The following is a 13,341-nucleotide window of genomic DNA, read 5'->3' as shown; positions in this document are numbered from 1 at the left end:
TTAGAGTTATAAAGACAGCAAGATTCTGAAGGGTTGATAGGATAGGTAAAGTCACCATTAATCGCAGAGGACCACAGAGCTGCCCCCTCTCATTAGAGAGACAAAAAAATGAGTTTAACCAGAGGATTATCATGCCTCAGGGAAGCGATGAGGTTGAGAAGGTGGGACCTTCAGGGTGACTATAGCTAGTATAGGATTTGAAAGTACACTACTGGCACATCTCTGCATTGCAGATCATATATCCAGCTACCTGAGCCAACCACTAGACACAGGAGATTGGCATGAACTCAGGATAAAGGCACTGTTCTAGATTTTCCAAAGCCAGGGAAAGCAAATCATCTAGAACAGAAGCAGAGAAATTTCTTCACTCAAGATAAAGAATCTTTGGAATACTTTACCCCAGAAGATTGTGGATGCCCCATTGTTGCTGAAAGACAGATTTTTGTTGTTATAAATTGAGTCTGTTAAGCGGGCAGGAATGCATAGTTAGAGTAATGATCAACAATGATCATACTGAACATGCAGCAGGGTGGGAGGTCTCAAATCAGTTCCTGTTAAAATAAGTTCAGATCAACAAAGAAGGCAAGAACCACCACATGGCCTTGCCTGCCAACTTTAGCAACTCTCCAGATGGCCACAGAGAAGCCCCTTCCTTAAAGCTGGTTGACCAGCCCACGTCATAGAATCCCTACAGTGTAGAAACAGGCCCTTTGGCCCAACAAGTCCACACCGACCCTTAGAGCATCCCACCCAGATCCCGCAAAACCCACCTAATCTACGTATCCCTGAGCTCTACGGGCAATTTAGTACAGCCAATCCACCTAGCCTGCACATCTTTTTGCTGAGTGAGTTGCTGTTAATACAACCAATTACTTCTTTTGGTTGCTCACCTTTGTTCCCACTCTTGGGAAACTTACCTGGTGATATAGGAGACAGCAATGGTTTAGCGGTATTATCACTAGACTATTAACCCAGTGACCCAGGCAATGTTCTGGGGACCCCAGTTCAAATCCTGCCCTGGCAGATGGTAACATTTGAATTCACTAAAAATCTGGAATTCAAAGTCTAAATGATAACCATAGTCAGTTATTGGTGGGGGGGGGGAAATGTTTCAGTAACCTCTTTTAGGGAAATAAACGGCTGTTCTTTTCTGGCCTGGCCTCCATGTGACTCCAGACCTACATCAATATGTTTGGCTCTTATCTGCCATCTGGTCACTTAGGAACGCTGGCCAAGCTAGTAACATACAACTCAAAAAGAGCTCCAAAAAAAATGGAATGCTTCTCACAAGGCAGTCCTGGAACAGGGTGAGTGGGGCAGGTAGGGGAAAGCAAGGAAATCTTTGTCCCAATTGGCCATATTGTAACAGTAGAGAGATTAATTTTTAATTTTAATTCATTTGTGGGATGTGGGCATTGCTGGTTGTCCAACATTTGCCCAGCAACTAGGCATTGCTAGTTGCTCTTGAGAAGGTGGTAAGCTGCTTTCTTGAACCACTGCAATCCACCTGTCAATTGACCCAAAATGCCAGTGGGGAGTGAATACCAGGATTTTGACCCAGCCGTGAAGAAACAACAATCTATTTCCAAGTCAGGATGGTGAGTGGCTTGGAGAGGAACTTGAAGGTGGTGTTCCCACATATCTGCTGCCCTTGTCCTTCTAGATGATGGATGTGGTAATGGGTTTGGAAGGTGCTGTCTGAGGATCACTGGTGAATTTCTGCAATGCATCATGTAAATAGTACACACGTTGCGGGAGTGGCTGCAGTCGCCAATCACACAGGCTGCTTTAGGCTGGATGGTGGCAAGATTGAGTGTTGTTGGAGCTACACTCATACGGGCAAGTGGGGAGTACTTCATCACACTCCTGATTTGTGCCTTGTAGATAGTAGACAGACAAAATAAACAAGTTGCATTTTTCAAGTCCAGGTAAGTTTCTGGTCACTGATAACCCTGAGGGTAGTGGCAGTAGGGGGATTCAGTAATAGTAACACCATTGAATGCTAAAAAGATGGTAGTTAGATCATGTTTTATTATTTGTAATAACATTTTTTCCACCATCTTAAATACTTTTACATTTTGCTCAAGAAATTAAAAGGAAATGCAGAGCAAATTACACAACAAGTTTCAAATGGTTAAAAAAGACTTGCAAAGATGTTTTCTTTGAAATCTATTTTCAGGAGCATATAAAAAGTCATAGGTGATTTGTAAGGTGATTGATCTTGAATCACAAATCCTAAGTCAGATAAGACACACAGAAAAAGCAAAATACTTTGGCACTTAGCTTTTAATCATTTAATAAATTAAAGAATAACTTGTGCAAAAATAAATCTTAATTTTCTAGTAGCCATTTCCCCTCCCCCACCCCTGCAAAAAGGGAAATAAGCCCTACCAAACAAAGAATAACAATGGTTACAGTACAAGAGAGAAATGAAGTTATTCCAAATTGCAAAATTGACTTGATTTCACTTCTCCTAGTTCAGGTTTAGTACTGGCTATTTGAAAGTCTCCAAATTGCTGTTGTATTTGGTTCAGGATCACATACAAGATGACTAATGCATCTTTTATTGGTTGATTCTGGTGCAAAGAACTGAATCCAACATTCCATTTTCAAAGTTCATATTTAAGCACAGAAAATCTCATGTTCTCTGCTGAAGCAAAACAAGAATGTGTTGATTAAATATCTGTTGAATTGAAGTGATAGAACTCTGGTACAAGGCAATCCAAAAAAAAGATTAAATCTGGTAGTTTCCAGTGTTTGTTCTTTTTTTCTCCTTAGACATTTTCAAACAATTGAGTTAATTGACTGTTCAAAAGCACACAAAAAAAGTGCTCTAAACAAGTCTGTTCTTTCTTACATGTGAAAATAAGCTGAAGATGTGCACAACAGTCAAAAGATTACTTTATGCAGCATTCTTGGAACATGTGGATCCACAATAAAGATTTGGTCGAGTTCTTGGAGGTAAAACATGCATGGTCCTCATTTTTGCCTTTTTTCAGAAAAAGGCAGATATTTCAAACAAAAATAGCAATTCAAATAGTTGGCCATGTCTACATGCTTTGGAGAACACACCTTACAACTGTTAGCTTTAAAATGTTCTCCATTTCAGATGTCAGACTATTGTCATGACTGGTGAGTCAGTGGAGTGAAAGATGTTTTAAAGCGAATACCAGATTAATTCCAATGATTTAAGCAAAACAATACACTTTTGGAAGTGGATTGGGCCTCAGCTTTGGTGCTCAGTTACGAGTCTAATGGGTGAGATATTATGAATGCTTTCATCACATTCACAGAACTATGAATGTCTCCCCTCTCAAGTGATGGATCAATTAGATTTTTACATACTGTACAGATATCAATACTCAGTGGCTGAAATTTAAAGTAAAATCATTTAAGTTAATTCAGATTAGCTGTACTTTAGTAGATATTAATGCACACTCCTGCAAGGTTAGCATTCGCTTGTGATTGGAGTTAACTCAAGGAGTACAGTTTGTTAAATTCAAAATATAAAGCCAAGCTTGCATCAAGTACAAGCATTGGCCTTTTCTCATCGGCATCCAGGAACTGACTTTTGCAGTATAAATATTTACTTCACTGGTTTCAGAATGAAACGTTAAAATGGAGACTGTTCCCCACAAATGCTGAGCACCAAGATAGTACTGTGGCCCAAAAAAAGCTTCAGTTCAGTGGCTTTTTTTTTTAAAAAAGCCAGGACTACATTAGGTCAGAAATACTGCTGAGACCCCCAGGATGAAGAGCAGTTCAAATTGTTGACCTACAAGAAAATCAGAAGGTTAAAATAATTAGATATGGAAAAATGGCAATGTAACAATGGCCAGCTTTGCTGCTGTGATTAATATCTAGACTTCCAATTGACTGTAAAGAAACAATATCACTGTACAAAAATAAATTCAAATGCAGTAAAATGTTACAAAGTGTGCAATCACAGTCAACTTAGTACTACAGCAGGAAGATTCTCCAATCAAGAACTGCATTCTGCTTGGCATACACTGAAAATTTCTATATTTATGTATTTAAATATTTAAAAAAAAAAATTCAACTTAATTGATTAAAACAACCCAGACAGGTCACTTTTTTTGAACCAAAAAGAACAAGTTAGAAAAGACAGACAAAAGCAAGAGAAGTAACTGATGAATTAAATTGCATTTATTTCAATGCAAGGAGTCTTACAAGCAAAGCTAAATGAACTCAGGGCATTTTTGGGAACTTGTGATTAGGATGACAGCTATTACAGAAACTTGGCTAAGGGAAGGACAGGACTGGCAATTCAATGTTCTGGGTTTGAGATGCTATAGGAAGGATGGGCGGGGGGGGGGGGGGGGGGGGGAAGGGGGAGTGGCATTTTTCATTAAGGACAAAAAAAAGTGTTACTGCTGTAACTGGAGATATTTCTGAAAAAAAAAGTCATCCAGTGAAAATATATGGGTTAAAATTAGATACAAGGAATGATCACTTGAGATTGTACTATAAAATTCTGACCCCCCACCCAGTAAAGAATTTATAATGTGTTCAAGAACATTTTCTTTATCAATGTAAACACCCCTACCAGGAGGAGGAAAAAAAACAAAACCACGACCTTCCCTTGGATAATAAGACAGGGCAAGTGACTGAAGGGATAGTAGGAGAACACTGGGTCTAGTGATCATAATTCTATTTGTTTTAAAATAAGATATTCATGGGAAGGATAAACTTCCATAAAGAATTAAAAAATTTAACTTGAAGGCAAGTTTTAATAGTACAAGACAAGAAAAGAACTTTCACAAGTTGGTTATTGAAGTAGACTGTTCACAGGTAAAAGGGATGTCTGATAAGTAGGCAGTTTTCAAAAAAAAAAGTGTGAAAACAAGAGTCCAGTCATTATGTTCTGTTATAAAAGAAAGACAAGGCTGTTAGGATTAGAGAACAATGGAGGAATAAAGATGGAGGTTCTGTCAAGAAAAGAAAACAAATCATTAGATGTAAACAATTAGGTTCAAATAAATCGAACAGTATACAGTGTGTATGGGCATTCTTAACAGGGAGATCAGGAAGGCAAAGAGGATAGGAGATAACTATTTGATTAATAGGCTAAGGATAATCCAAATCCATTCTACAAGTACATTATGATCTTAAGGGGCTCTGTTTTCTCTAGTTATTCTCCTGCTCATAGAGGTCATTTTTGTGTTGGATCTCAGGAGATGGAGAGATATTAAAATGAATATTTTGCATCAGTTTTCACTGTGGAGAAAGAAAAGAGGCTACAGGGAAATAAATAAATACTGATGTTTTGAAAACCATTCACATTACAGAAGAGGAAGTGCTGGAGATCTTAACATAAAAAAGGACCTGATCTAGTGTATCCCAAGACTTTAAAGAAATTGCAGAAATAGTTGTATCATCTATAACAATGGGTGAGCTGTTGAACAACTGGAGAGTAGATGAGAATATAAAAGATAAGTCTGTGGATGACATGAAAATTGGTGGTATATAGTGGGCGTTGAAGGTGGTTATCCAAGATTACAAAGAATCTTTAATCAATTGGGTCAATAGGTTGAGGAAGGGCAGATAGAGTTTAAAATTTGGAAACCGTTATTGCACCTTTTGGTAAAACAAACAAGGACAGGACTTGTACAATTAAAAAAGTAGGGTCTTGGGTAGTATTGTAGAACAGAAACCTAGTGGTTCAGGTACATAATTTTGAAATTTGCATCACAGATAGGGTGGTTAAGGCAGTGTTTAACACCTTCATTGCTCAGTCTTTTGGAGTATAGGATTGGGGGCATTAGATTGAGTTTGTACAGGACATTGGTGAGGCCTCTTAGAAATGTGTCCAGTTCTGGTTGCCCAGTTATAGGAAGGATATTAAGCTGGAGAGGGTTCAGAAGAAGAGATTTACTAGGAATGGAGGATTTCAGTTATAAAGGAGAGGCTGGAAGTTCTTTCACTGAAGCATGGAGGTTGAAAGGTGACCTCAGGAGGTTTACAAAATCATGAAGGGCATAGACAAGGTGATTAGCAGGTGTCTTTTCCCCAAAAGTGGGGGATTTCAAGACTAGGGAACAAACTTAAAAAAGGGGAGGAGAAAATTTAAAGAAAAAAAGACTGATGGGTATTTTCCACCCCGCATTCAGTGGTTCACATTGGACTGAACTTTGAGGAAGTGGTGGATGCAGGTACAGTTACAACATTTAAGACGTTTTAGATAATTACACCAATAAAAATATTTGAGATATATGGGCCAAGTGCAGGCACGTGGCATCAGTTTAGTTTGGGATTATGGTCGGCATGGACTGGTTGGACAGAAGGGTCTGTTACATGCTGTATGACTAACTACATTAAAATACATCTGGCATATAAATGGAGCAGAGACTTTATAGTACAAGTAGGAACTTTGTAGACTACAAAAAAAAATTACATAAACTGCCAATACTTAATTTGTGATTCTCACCCAAGTTTATATTGGATTTCAATATTTAGAATAATTTCTATTTTCCATCTTGTAATCAAAATGTCAGTATGAACACTATCCAAATATTTGAAAATATTAATAAAGATCACAACTAGCCAGTTCTCCATACTCACCAATATGTCCTTCACATCCACCTGTTGAGAGATTATGCAATTAGAAAAAGGTGTACATAATAGGCAAATCACATGTTATCCAGCATTGGACACTTAATTCCTCAAGCATGTCAACTACATGGTCATAAGACAAGAGCCACAGTAAAATGCTTATAGATAGCCAGTGGTCAGTTACATTTTGCACAAAAAACCCTACAAAAGGAAATAACCCACGTTTTTTCAAGTCTTCACTTGTGATTTGTGTTATTTCAAAAGGGATGAATATTCTTTTACATAATTACCATATTCTGCAGTTTGCAAAATTACTCAGACACCAATTTAGAAACTGACAATTTGAGCCAAAACATGCTCAAGTGTACAAACAGAGTTGGAGGTGTCTGCTCCCAACCAGGAAACAAAATTTACATTAGAACACTGCTCCATCCATCAGCGAAACTGAATGTGCTTCGCATCCAAATTACAACTAGAGTATGTGGAAACTGCTGCCAGCCTGTGTAAGCAAGAAAGCCATTTTGCATGCAGGAAATGTCCCTGAAATACTAAATCAAGATCTTTATGACAATCTTCCAAAAGGGATTTCAGACTCAACCCCTCGAAAGAAGAGTAATTTTTTTTTTGTCTGATTTGTGGCAGTCTTATTCTGGCATGGAGGCCTCATCCCAGCATGGAGGGATTCTGGACTTTTGAATTCCAAATATGCCAGCAGCCTGGCATGGTAGTCTTTTTTGGCAGTAGCTTCCAACCAGATTTCCAGTGGCCTGGTATGGCAGTCTCATCCTTGCTGCATCTTTAGGATGCACCAGTGTTCTTTAAATCAGCTTCCAAGGTTAGGAGTCATTTTCTGACTTGTGATAAATTGCCAGAAAATTTTACATTTTACTTATTATGTACAGCTTGTGTTGGAGCAACTTAAAATTATGATTTTTCAAATTAAAAAGTACACAAATCTTTATTCTAAAATCTGCTAGCCCTTATCCAAAAAGGAAACAAAAAACCTCTCATTCTAGATTTCCTCTCACAAGGCAATGTCCTTTCTATGTCTACTTTGTCAAAGTTGTTTTGCATCATATACACCTCAATTAGATGATATCCTCATTCTAACTCAAGAGATTTTATAGTAGGTTAATTTTCTTCCTGTTTGTCCAAGGATACCACAAGAGTACACCAACATCAACTGGCAACAAAAAGATACGACCAATTCTCACTCATCTCCACCCACATGGAGAAGAAAAACCACCAATTCAGTTGTGACAAAACCAGGATCCTGGGACAGGCAGAGCAGAGACAAGCAAGCATGGGAATTCCTAGAAGCCTGGTTCTCCACTAGAGAAAGCCATCAATAAACACAGCTAGACCCTATATATACACTCCATTGCAAAGGAAAACTGGAAGGGAGGTAATTCAGCTCAACCAGAGGTCAAATGACAGATGGGAAAACACAAACAGCGTTTCATCGGAGGCTGCGTTGATGATATTACCCAGTAGGGTAATGAAATGTCTGCAGAACAACGAACCAGCTCAGTGAACCAGCCAACCACAACTAGAGACAAGCCCAAACTGCTCAATCTCTCTTCAGGAAAAACCCTCATCTCTGGAGAGAATCCAGAGAGTCTCCCGAGTTGCGACTAAGAAGCAATACTCCAAGTGTGTTCTCATTAATGCCTTGTACAGTTGCAATACTTGTACTTTAGTATACCATTCCTTTGACAATACATCAAAAATTCCATTTGCTTTCCTCATCTTGTTGTATCTGCATATTAGTTTTGTGATTCATACACAAGGACACCCAGATGTCTCTGCACTGAAGCACCATGAAGTTTCACTACAGTTGTCTTTCTATTCTGACCACAAATAAATAACCTCACTTATCCTTGTTAAAAAACTTCATCTGCCAAATTTTGGCCCATTCACCTAATCTAATCATATCCAATCATAGTTAAGAAATCAATCTACTTTGCTATCTTGTTGTAATTGATCTTCACAACAAGCATCAATTTCATCTCTATCTCCTTATTCACATACAATGTTTAAGACTTTAAAACATACCTACACAGATTCTTATTAGATTTCCTGGTTTAGTTATACGCTTTGCAATAAAAAAAAAATCCTAAAATCCTTCCAATTCTTGGCCTCTTAACAAGAGGTGCCTTAACCCAATGAGATTTTAAATTCTCATTAGCCACAGATGTCACTTTTCAGGTGTTCATTCATTTTAGGAATGTATTGGTGATAAATTATGAATGAATTCTTTAGAAGTGGTCAACACTTCTAATGTTTAATACACAAGGTTTCTTAAAATCTGAACAAAACAAAGCAATCAAATCTCATTCACTCACTTTGAAAAACTAATTTGCTACATTTAGTTCAACTATTTAACAGCATTCCTTATCAATTGCAATTTGCCTTCTGTGGTCCACAGCAATTCCTGCTCCTGTCAGTCACTAGAGATACTCACTTGTGAAGTTAGAAGTTAACAGTTTGCCATTTGCTAAATTGCACAATTTCACTTAAAAAAAAAGAAGAGTTAAAGATAAGGGAACAGAGGTTTCTAAAAATATCTAAACATTCTGGATGATATCACGTTGTTATTCCAGTAGCAAAATGAATAAAAGTGTTTACCAGATATAACAAGGTGTAGAGCTGGATGAACACAGCAGGAAGGCGGACGTCTCGGGCCTGGACCCTTCTTCACAAATAAGGGTCCAGGCCCGAAACGTCAGCCTTCCTGCTCCTCTGATGCTGCTTGGCCTGCTGTGTTCATCCAGCTCTACACCTTGTTATCTCAGATTCTCCAGCATCTGCAGTCCCTACTATCTGAAAAATGTTTAGTTCATTTTCTGCCTTCGATAGTAAAAAGACAACCTCATTACATCTAGAGTAATTTTGCATTGTACATGACATAAGTTATGGTAGTCTCCCTTATTTCATAAAATTGGTGTAAATGTTTAACAGCATGTGAAGAATCTGAGGAGGTAGTAAATACTTACCAGAAGGAGTAGTAGGAGTAGGAACTGAACTGGGAGCTAATGGGAGAGAGAAAAAAATTCAGTTGACTCAACCAAATCAAACAAGTGCTTAAAAATAATGATCCACGTGTAATTAAGTGTATCTTACATATTCCATTAGTTCAAAATAATGTAGGTATCAACAGTAATAGAACACAACTGGAAGGCAACTAAAAATTCACAAACAGGGGATCATGTGCACAAATAAACCAAGATAGAATAAGGCTAAGATTTTAAAAACTATATTTGCAGATGACCATTAAATACAGAAGTTGTGGAGAAGTCTGTTTTCAAAAAAAAAAAAAGGTGGAACATGGCAATTGTTTTCAATGTTTCATGTTCATAAAAAGCATTTTATGCATGCTATGTCCTATTCAAGGTTGACAACTTTTGAAAAAGTGAACTGGCAATTTTTGTTTTAAACTTATCCCTTAACTGGTGTCTGTGGAGTGTGGGAGCTAGAATCAAAGATTGAATTTAAATTCAGTGATTTAAAAACTTTGCTTTAAAAGCTACTGTCTTATTAAATAAAAGACTTAAATTTAGGCTACAAACTTGGTATGAGAGAGTTATTTACAAAATCTGCTATTGGTTATTTTTAGGAACCATTGAGATAAAATGGAGGGCAGTTAAAATGTTTGAATTTTATTGTGTTGAGAATACAGGAATAGGGAGGCTGATAGGATTTGACTGTCTGGCATAGCAGTTAATTTTGAATCTAAATATGGGTCACTGTTGCAGTACTCCACACATGCCTCACTTTGCATGCAAGTTAAATAAAGGTTTTGACCTTTTATCACTGGCAAACAGAGAAATAGCATAGCTCCATTAATCACTATAAAAGTAAGCTTAAAAAAGTGGTGGATTCCAGAATGGAATGTTGGCCTGAAGATACTATGTGACTAAATATTCCATACATTATGGAAATCTTAACTGACCACTTAGAAAATCACAAGGAGCTAGCACCCAAGGGCTGCAGGTAGAGAAGGCAAACAGAATGTTTGAAATAAAAACTAAAGACAACAAAATATAAAATTAAGGAGGTCTTGCTAAAACTATAAGAGGAGCTAGTTAGTTAAACTACACTTTGATTACCATGAACAGTTTGTCCCTTTATCCAAGAAAAGATGTATAGGCATTGGAAGCAATCCAGAGAAGGCAGATTCCCTGCTACGAAAGGATTTTCTTATGAAGAGACATCAAAATATAGTTTGGACCTGTACTCATTGGAGTTTACAAAAATAGAGGTGACCTTATTCAGAGTTTTCTTAGAGGGCTTGACAGAGATAAGAAGAGGTGGTTTCCTTTCAAGGAAGAGTACATCATGGACCAGACAGCATGATCTCAGGAAGTGGTTTCATATTTAAGAAAGGTGAGGAAATTCAAGGGTAGTGAATCTAGCATTCTTTACCAGAAAGGTTGTCAAGGCTGGGTCATTAAGAAAATTTGACGCTAAGATAGACAATAAAAAGGAATCAAAGGGTACGGAGAAAAGGCAGGAAAGGGGAGTTAGGGGGAAATCAAGTGAGGTATGATCTCAGACTAGTCTTTCACGGTCTTGAGCTGCTCATCCTTAAGGAAAGGAATCAGGAACCATCTTCAACTACCCAATCAGGTCAGTATAACCACTTTTGTTCAGTTATAGCCAACATGCACAAAGCATCAGAAGTGTGCAGTTTGAGGAAAATCCAAGATAGATTATGGTGAAAAAGAACACAGCAAGAGATAGATCAGCACAAGAGCCAGTATTCTAAAGTGACTGAATGAGTACTTCCACTGCCTTAGGTAAACATTCCACATTGCAGCCTGTTAACTCAAATTAGGCCGCCTGTGGCAACTGACTTGTACCCAATGTGGTCTGCAGTTAGTCTGAACCAAGGGTCTAGAATGACTAATTTTAATGGAGTAGTGGGTATCCCAAGTGTCAGAAAAACTAAAGTAGACAGTGATTTTGTTTATCTGGTGAAAGGCTTCTCACAACTAGAGTAGTTCTTGCTTGCCTGCTATTTGAGTAGCAGTAAACATGAAGATTTTGCTTACAATATTATGTTCCCTGCCTTTCACCCAAGTCAAAATTGGAAGGTTCCCCAAACTGACCTGTCCAACTCAAATCAATTTCTGTTATAAATTAAGTGGTCCACTTGGCACTGTTTTTAAACCCCTCATATGGAAGACATTGGTTTATGAATTGAATTAGTGTGGAACTAAGGAGTCACAGGTATTATTAGAATTGCCAATTCCTCAACTGGATACAGAGGGATTTGTACTCTTCCAAGAATTCTCTGGCCTGCGGACAGCCACCTCAAGAACAGTGAAGCATTCCAGTTCCTCTTCTCATTTTTACATGATTAAGAAAAAAAACAAACACTCAAATGCAACATCAGTGCAGAATCTTTTGCAAGGTATGCATGCATATTTATGGTGGCTAGTAATTACTGCTCTGGTCTTCCTGATGATCAGCTGAAGAAATATCTCATCCACCAATTAATGTTTGAAAACAGTTTAATAAACCTAGTTGGCGGGGGAGGGGAGGGTACTGTTTTGCACTGGATTCAAAGTGTGAATTTGACTGTCGCTTGTATTTAATTGAAAGTAAATTTTGAAAGAGTTTTGACAATTTCAGTTCTTTTAAGAAAAAAAAAGGTGAGAAGAGGCAGTCCCACTAGTCATTCTTTGGAGTGTAACAATAAAGATTCACCCAAATACCTATTCATTCTGGAACAGAAGACTGGGGGATAGAATCACACTCCCTTATACAGTTCAGTGCAGCACGGAGGAAATACTAGAGATTTTTGGTGCTGCTTCTGAAGTACAGCTGAATGTGCCTCCATACAAAACATCCCCATGTCACAACTTGCAGGCTTCCTGTAAGTCAGTGCTCAGTTAGGTCAAATACAGAATGTAATGGCTACTCAGAAGGAAATTGCCAAATAATGTAAATTCCAATCAAAAAAACTGGTCTACAAGAGGAAAAGATAGCAAACCAAAACATGCTGGCAGCAGTCCAGTGCTGAGCACAACAGCAGCCAACCGTCCCCTGCTGCAGAGACACAGGTTTGTCTTTTAACTTTACTTCTTGTTTTTGTCCTATGGTTATACTGTATAGAGCTGTAATGGGACTTTTTTCTTCATTTCTATTATGCAATGAAGGATTGTACTTAGGTGCTCTGTACCCAAGACTGCCACCAACACACTGCACATTGTCACACTAATCTGTAACTGAAGATGTACATGGGTACCTTTGTACCCAAGATGGCACTGTAAGTGGCAACTTTAACTAACTCACTTGACAAAAAGTTTATGACAATAAAACTAATTCAATCCAAACATGAAAGTATGATCAATATTTGAACCATGGTGGTGTTCTTCATTTGACACCAAGTTTAGACAAAACACATGAAAGAGATTAATATTAAATCAATTGGAGTAAACTTCCAACTTATTTGTTTCATTCTCAAGCTCAAGAAAGGTTTACTCATAATTTACAGGTAGGTGGCAGTGGTACAAATGTGTTATTTTCACGACATTCAATGACACTTCTGCCAAACATTTTAAAAGCTTTGTTGCATCCATAAGTGATAGTGTCAAGATACGTGTACGTTTTCTTAAAGCCTGCCACCATTTTTCCATTTGCAGGCACTTTAGGACGATTACATCGCACAACTGTCGAATCAAAAGAGCAAAGTGAGTTTGAGGATCTTCTGTATCTATGATGTTAAAACGTGTTTTTTTTGTGGAGGGTGGGAAAGAAAGA

General features: G+C 37.9%; 1 protein-coding gene across 1 annotated transcript in view; it reads right to left on the bottom strand.

The window, feature by feature from the left end:
* Nucleotides 1–2,013: 2,013 nt before the first annotated feature.
* LOC109931706 (zona pellucida sperm-binding protein 3 receptor-like) overlaps nt 2,014–13,341 on the bottom strand; it is a 34,457-nt gene continuing 23,129 nt past the window's right edge. The window contains exons 6-8 of the mRNA XM_048611828.1: nt 9,570–9,605; nt 6,583–6,603; nt 2,014–3,775 (exon numbers count right to left, since the gene is read on the bottom strand). Coding sequence (XP_048467785.1) covers nt 3,720–3,775; nt 6,583–6,603; nt 9,570–9,605 — 113 coding nt within the window. The 3' untranslated portion in view covers nt 2,014–3,719. The remainder of the gene's footprint in view (nt 3,776–6,582; nt 6,604–9,569; nt 9,606–13,341) is intronic.

Source organism: Rhincodon typus, chromosome 25 (genome assembly GCF_021869965.1).
Source record: "Rhincodon typus isolate 14 chromosome 25, sRhiTyp1.1, whole genome shotgun sequence".
Classification (NCBI taxonomy): domain Eukaryota; kingdom Metazoa; phylum Chordata; class Chondrichthyes; order Orectolobiformes; family Rhincodontidae; genus Rhincodon; species Rhincodon typus.
The sequence above is the reverse complement of the archived record's forward strand: the minus strand, read 5'-3'. Positions and strand labels throughout refer to the sequence as shown.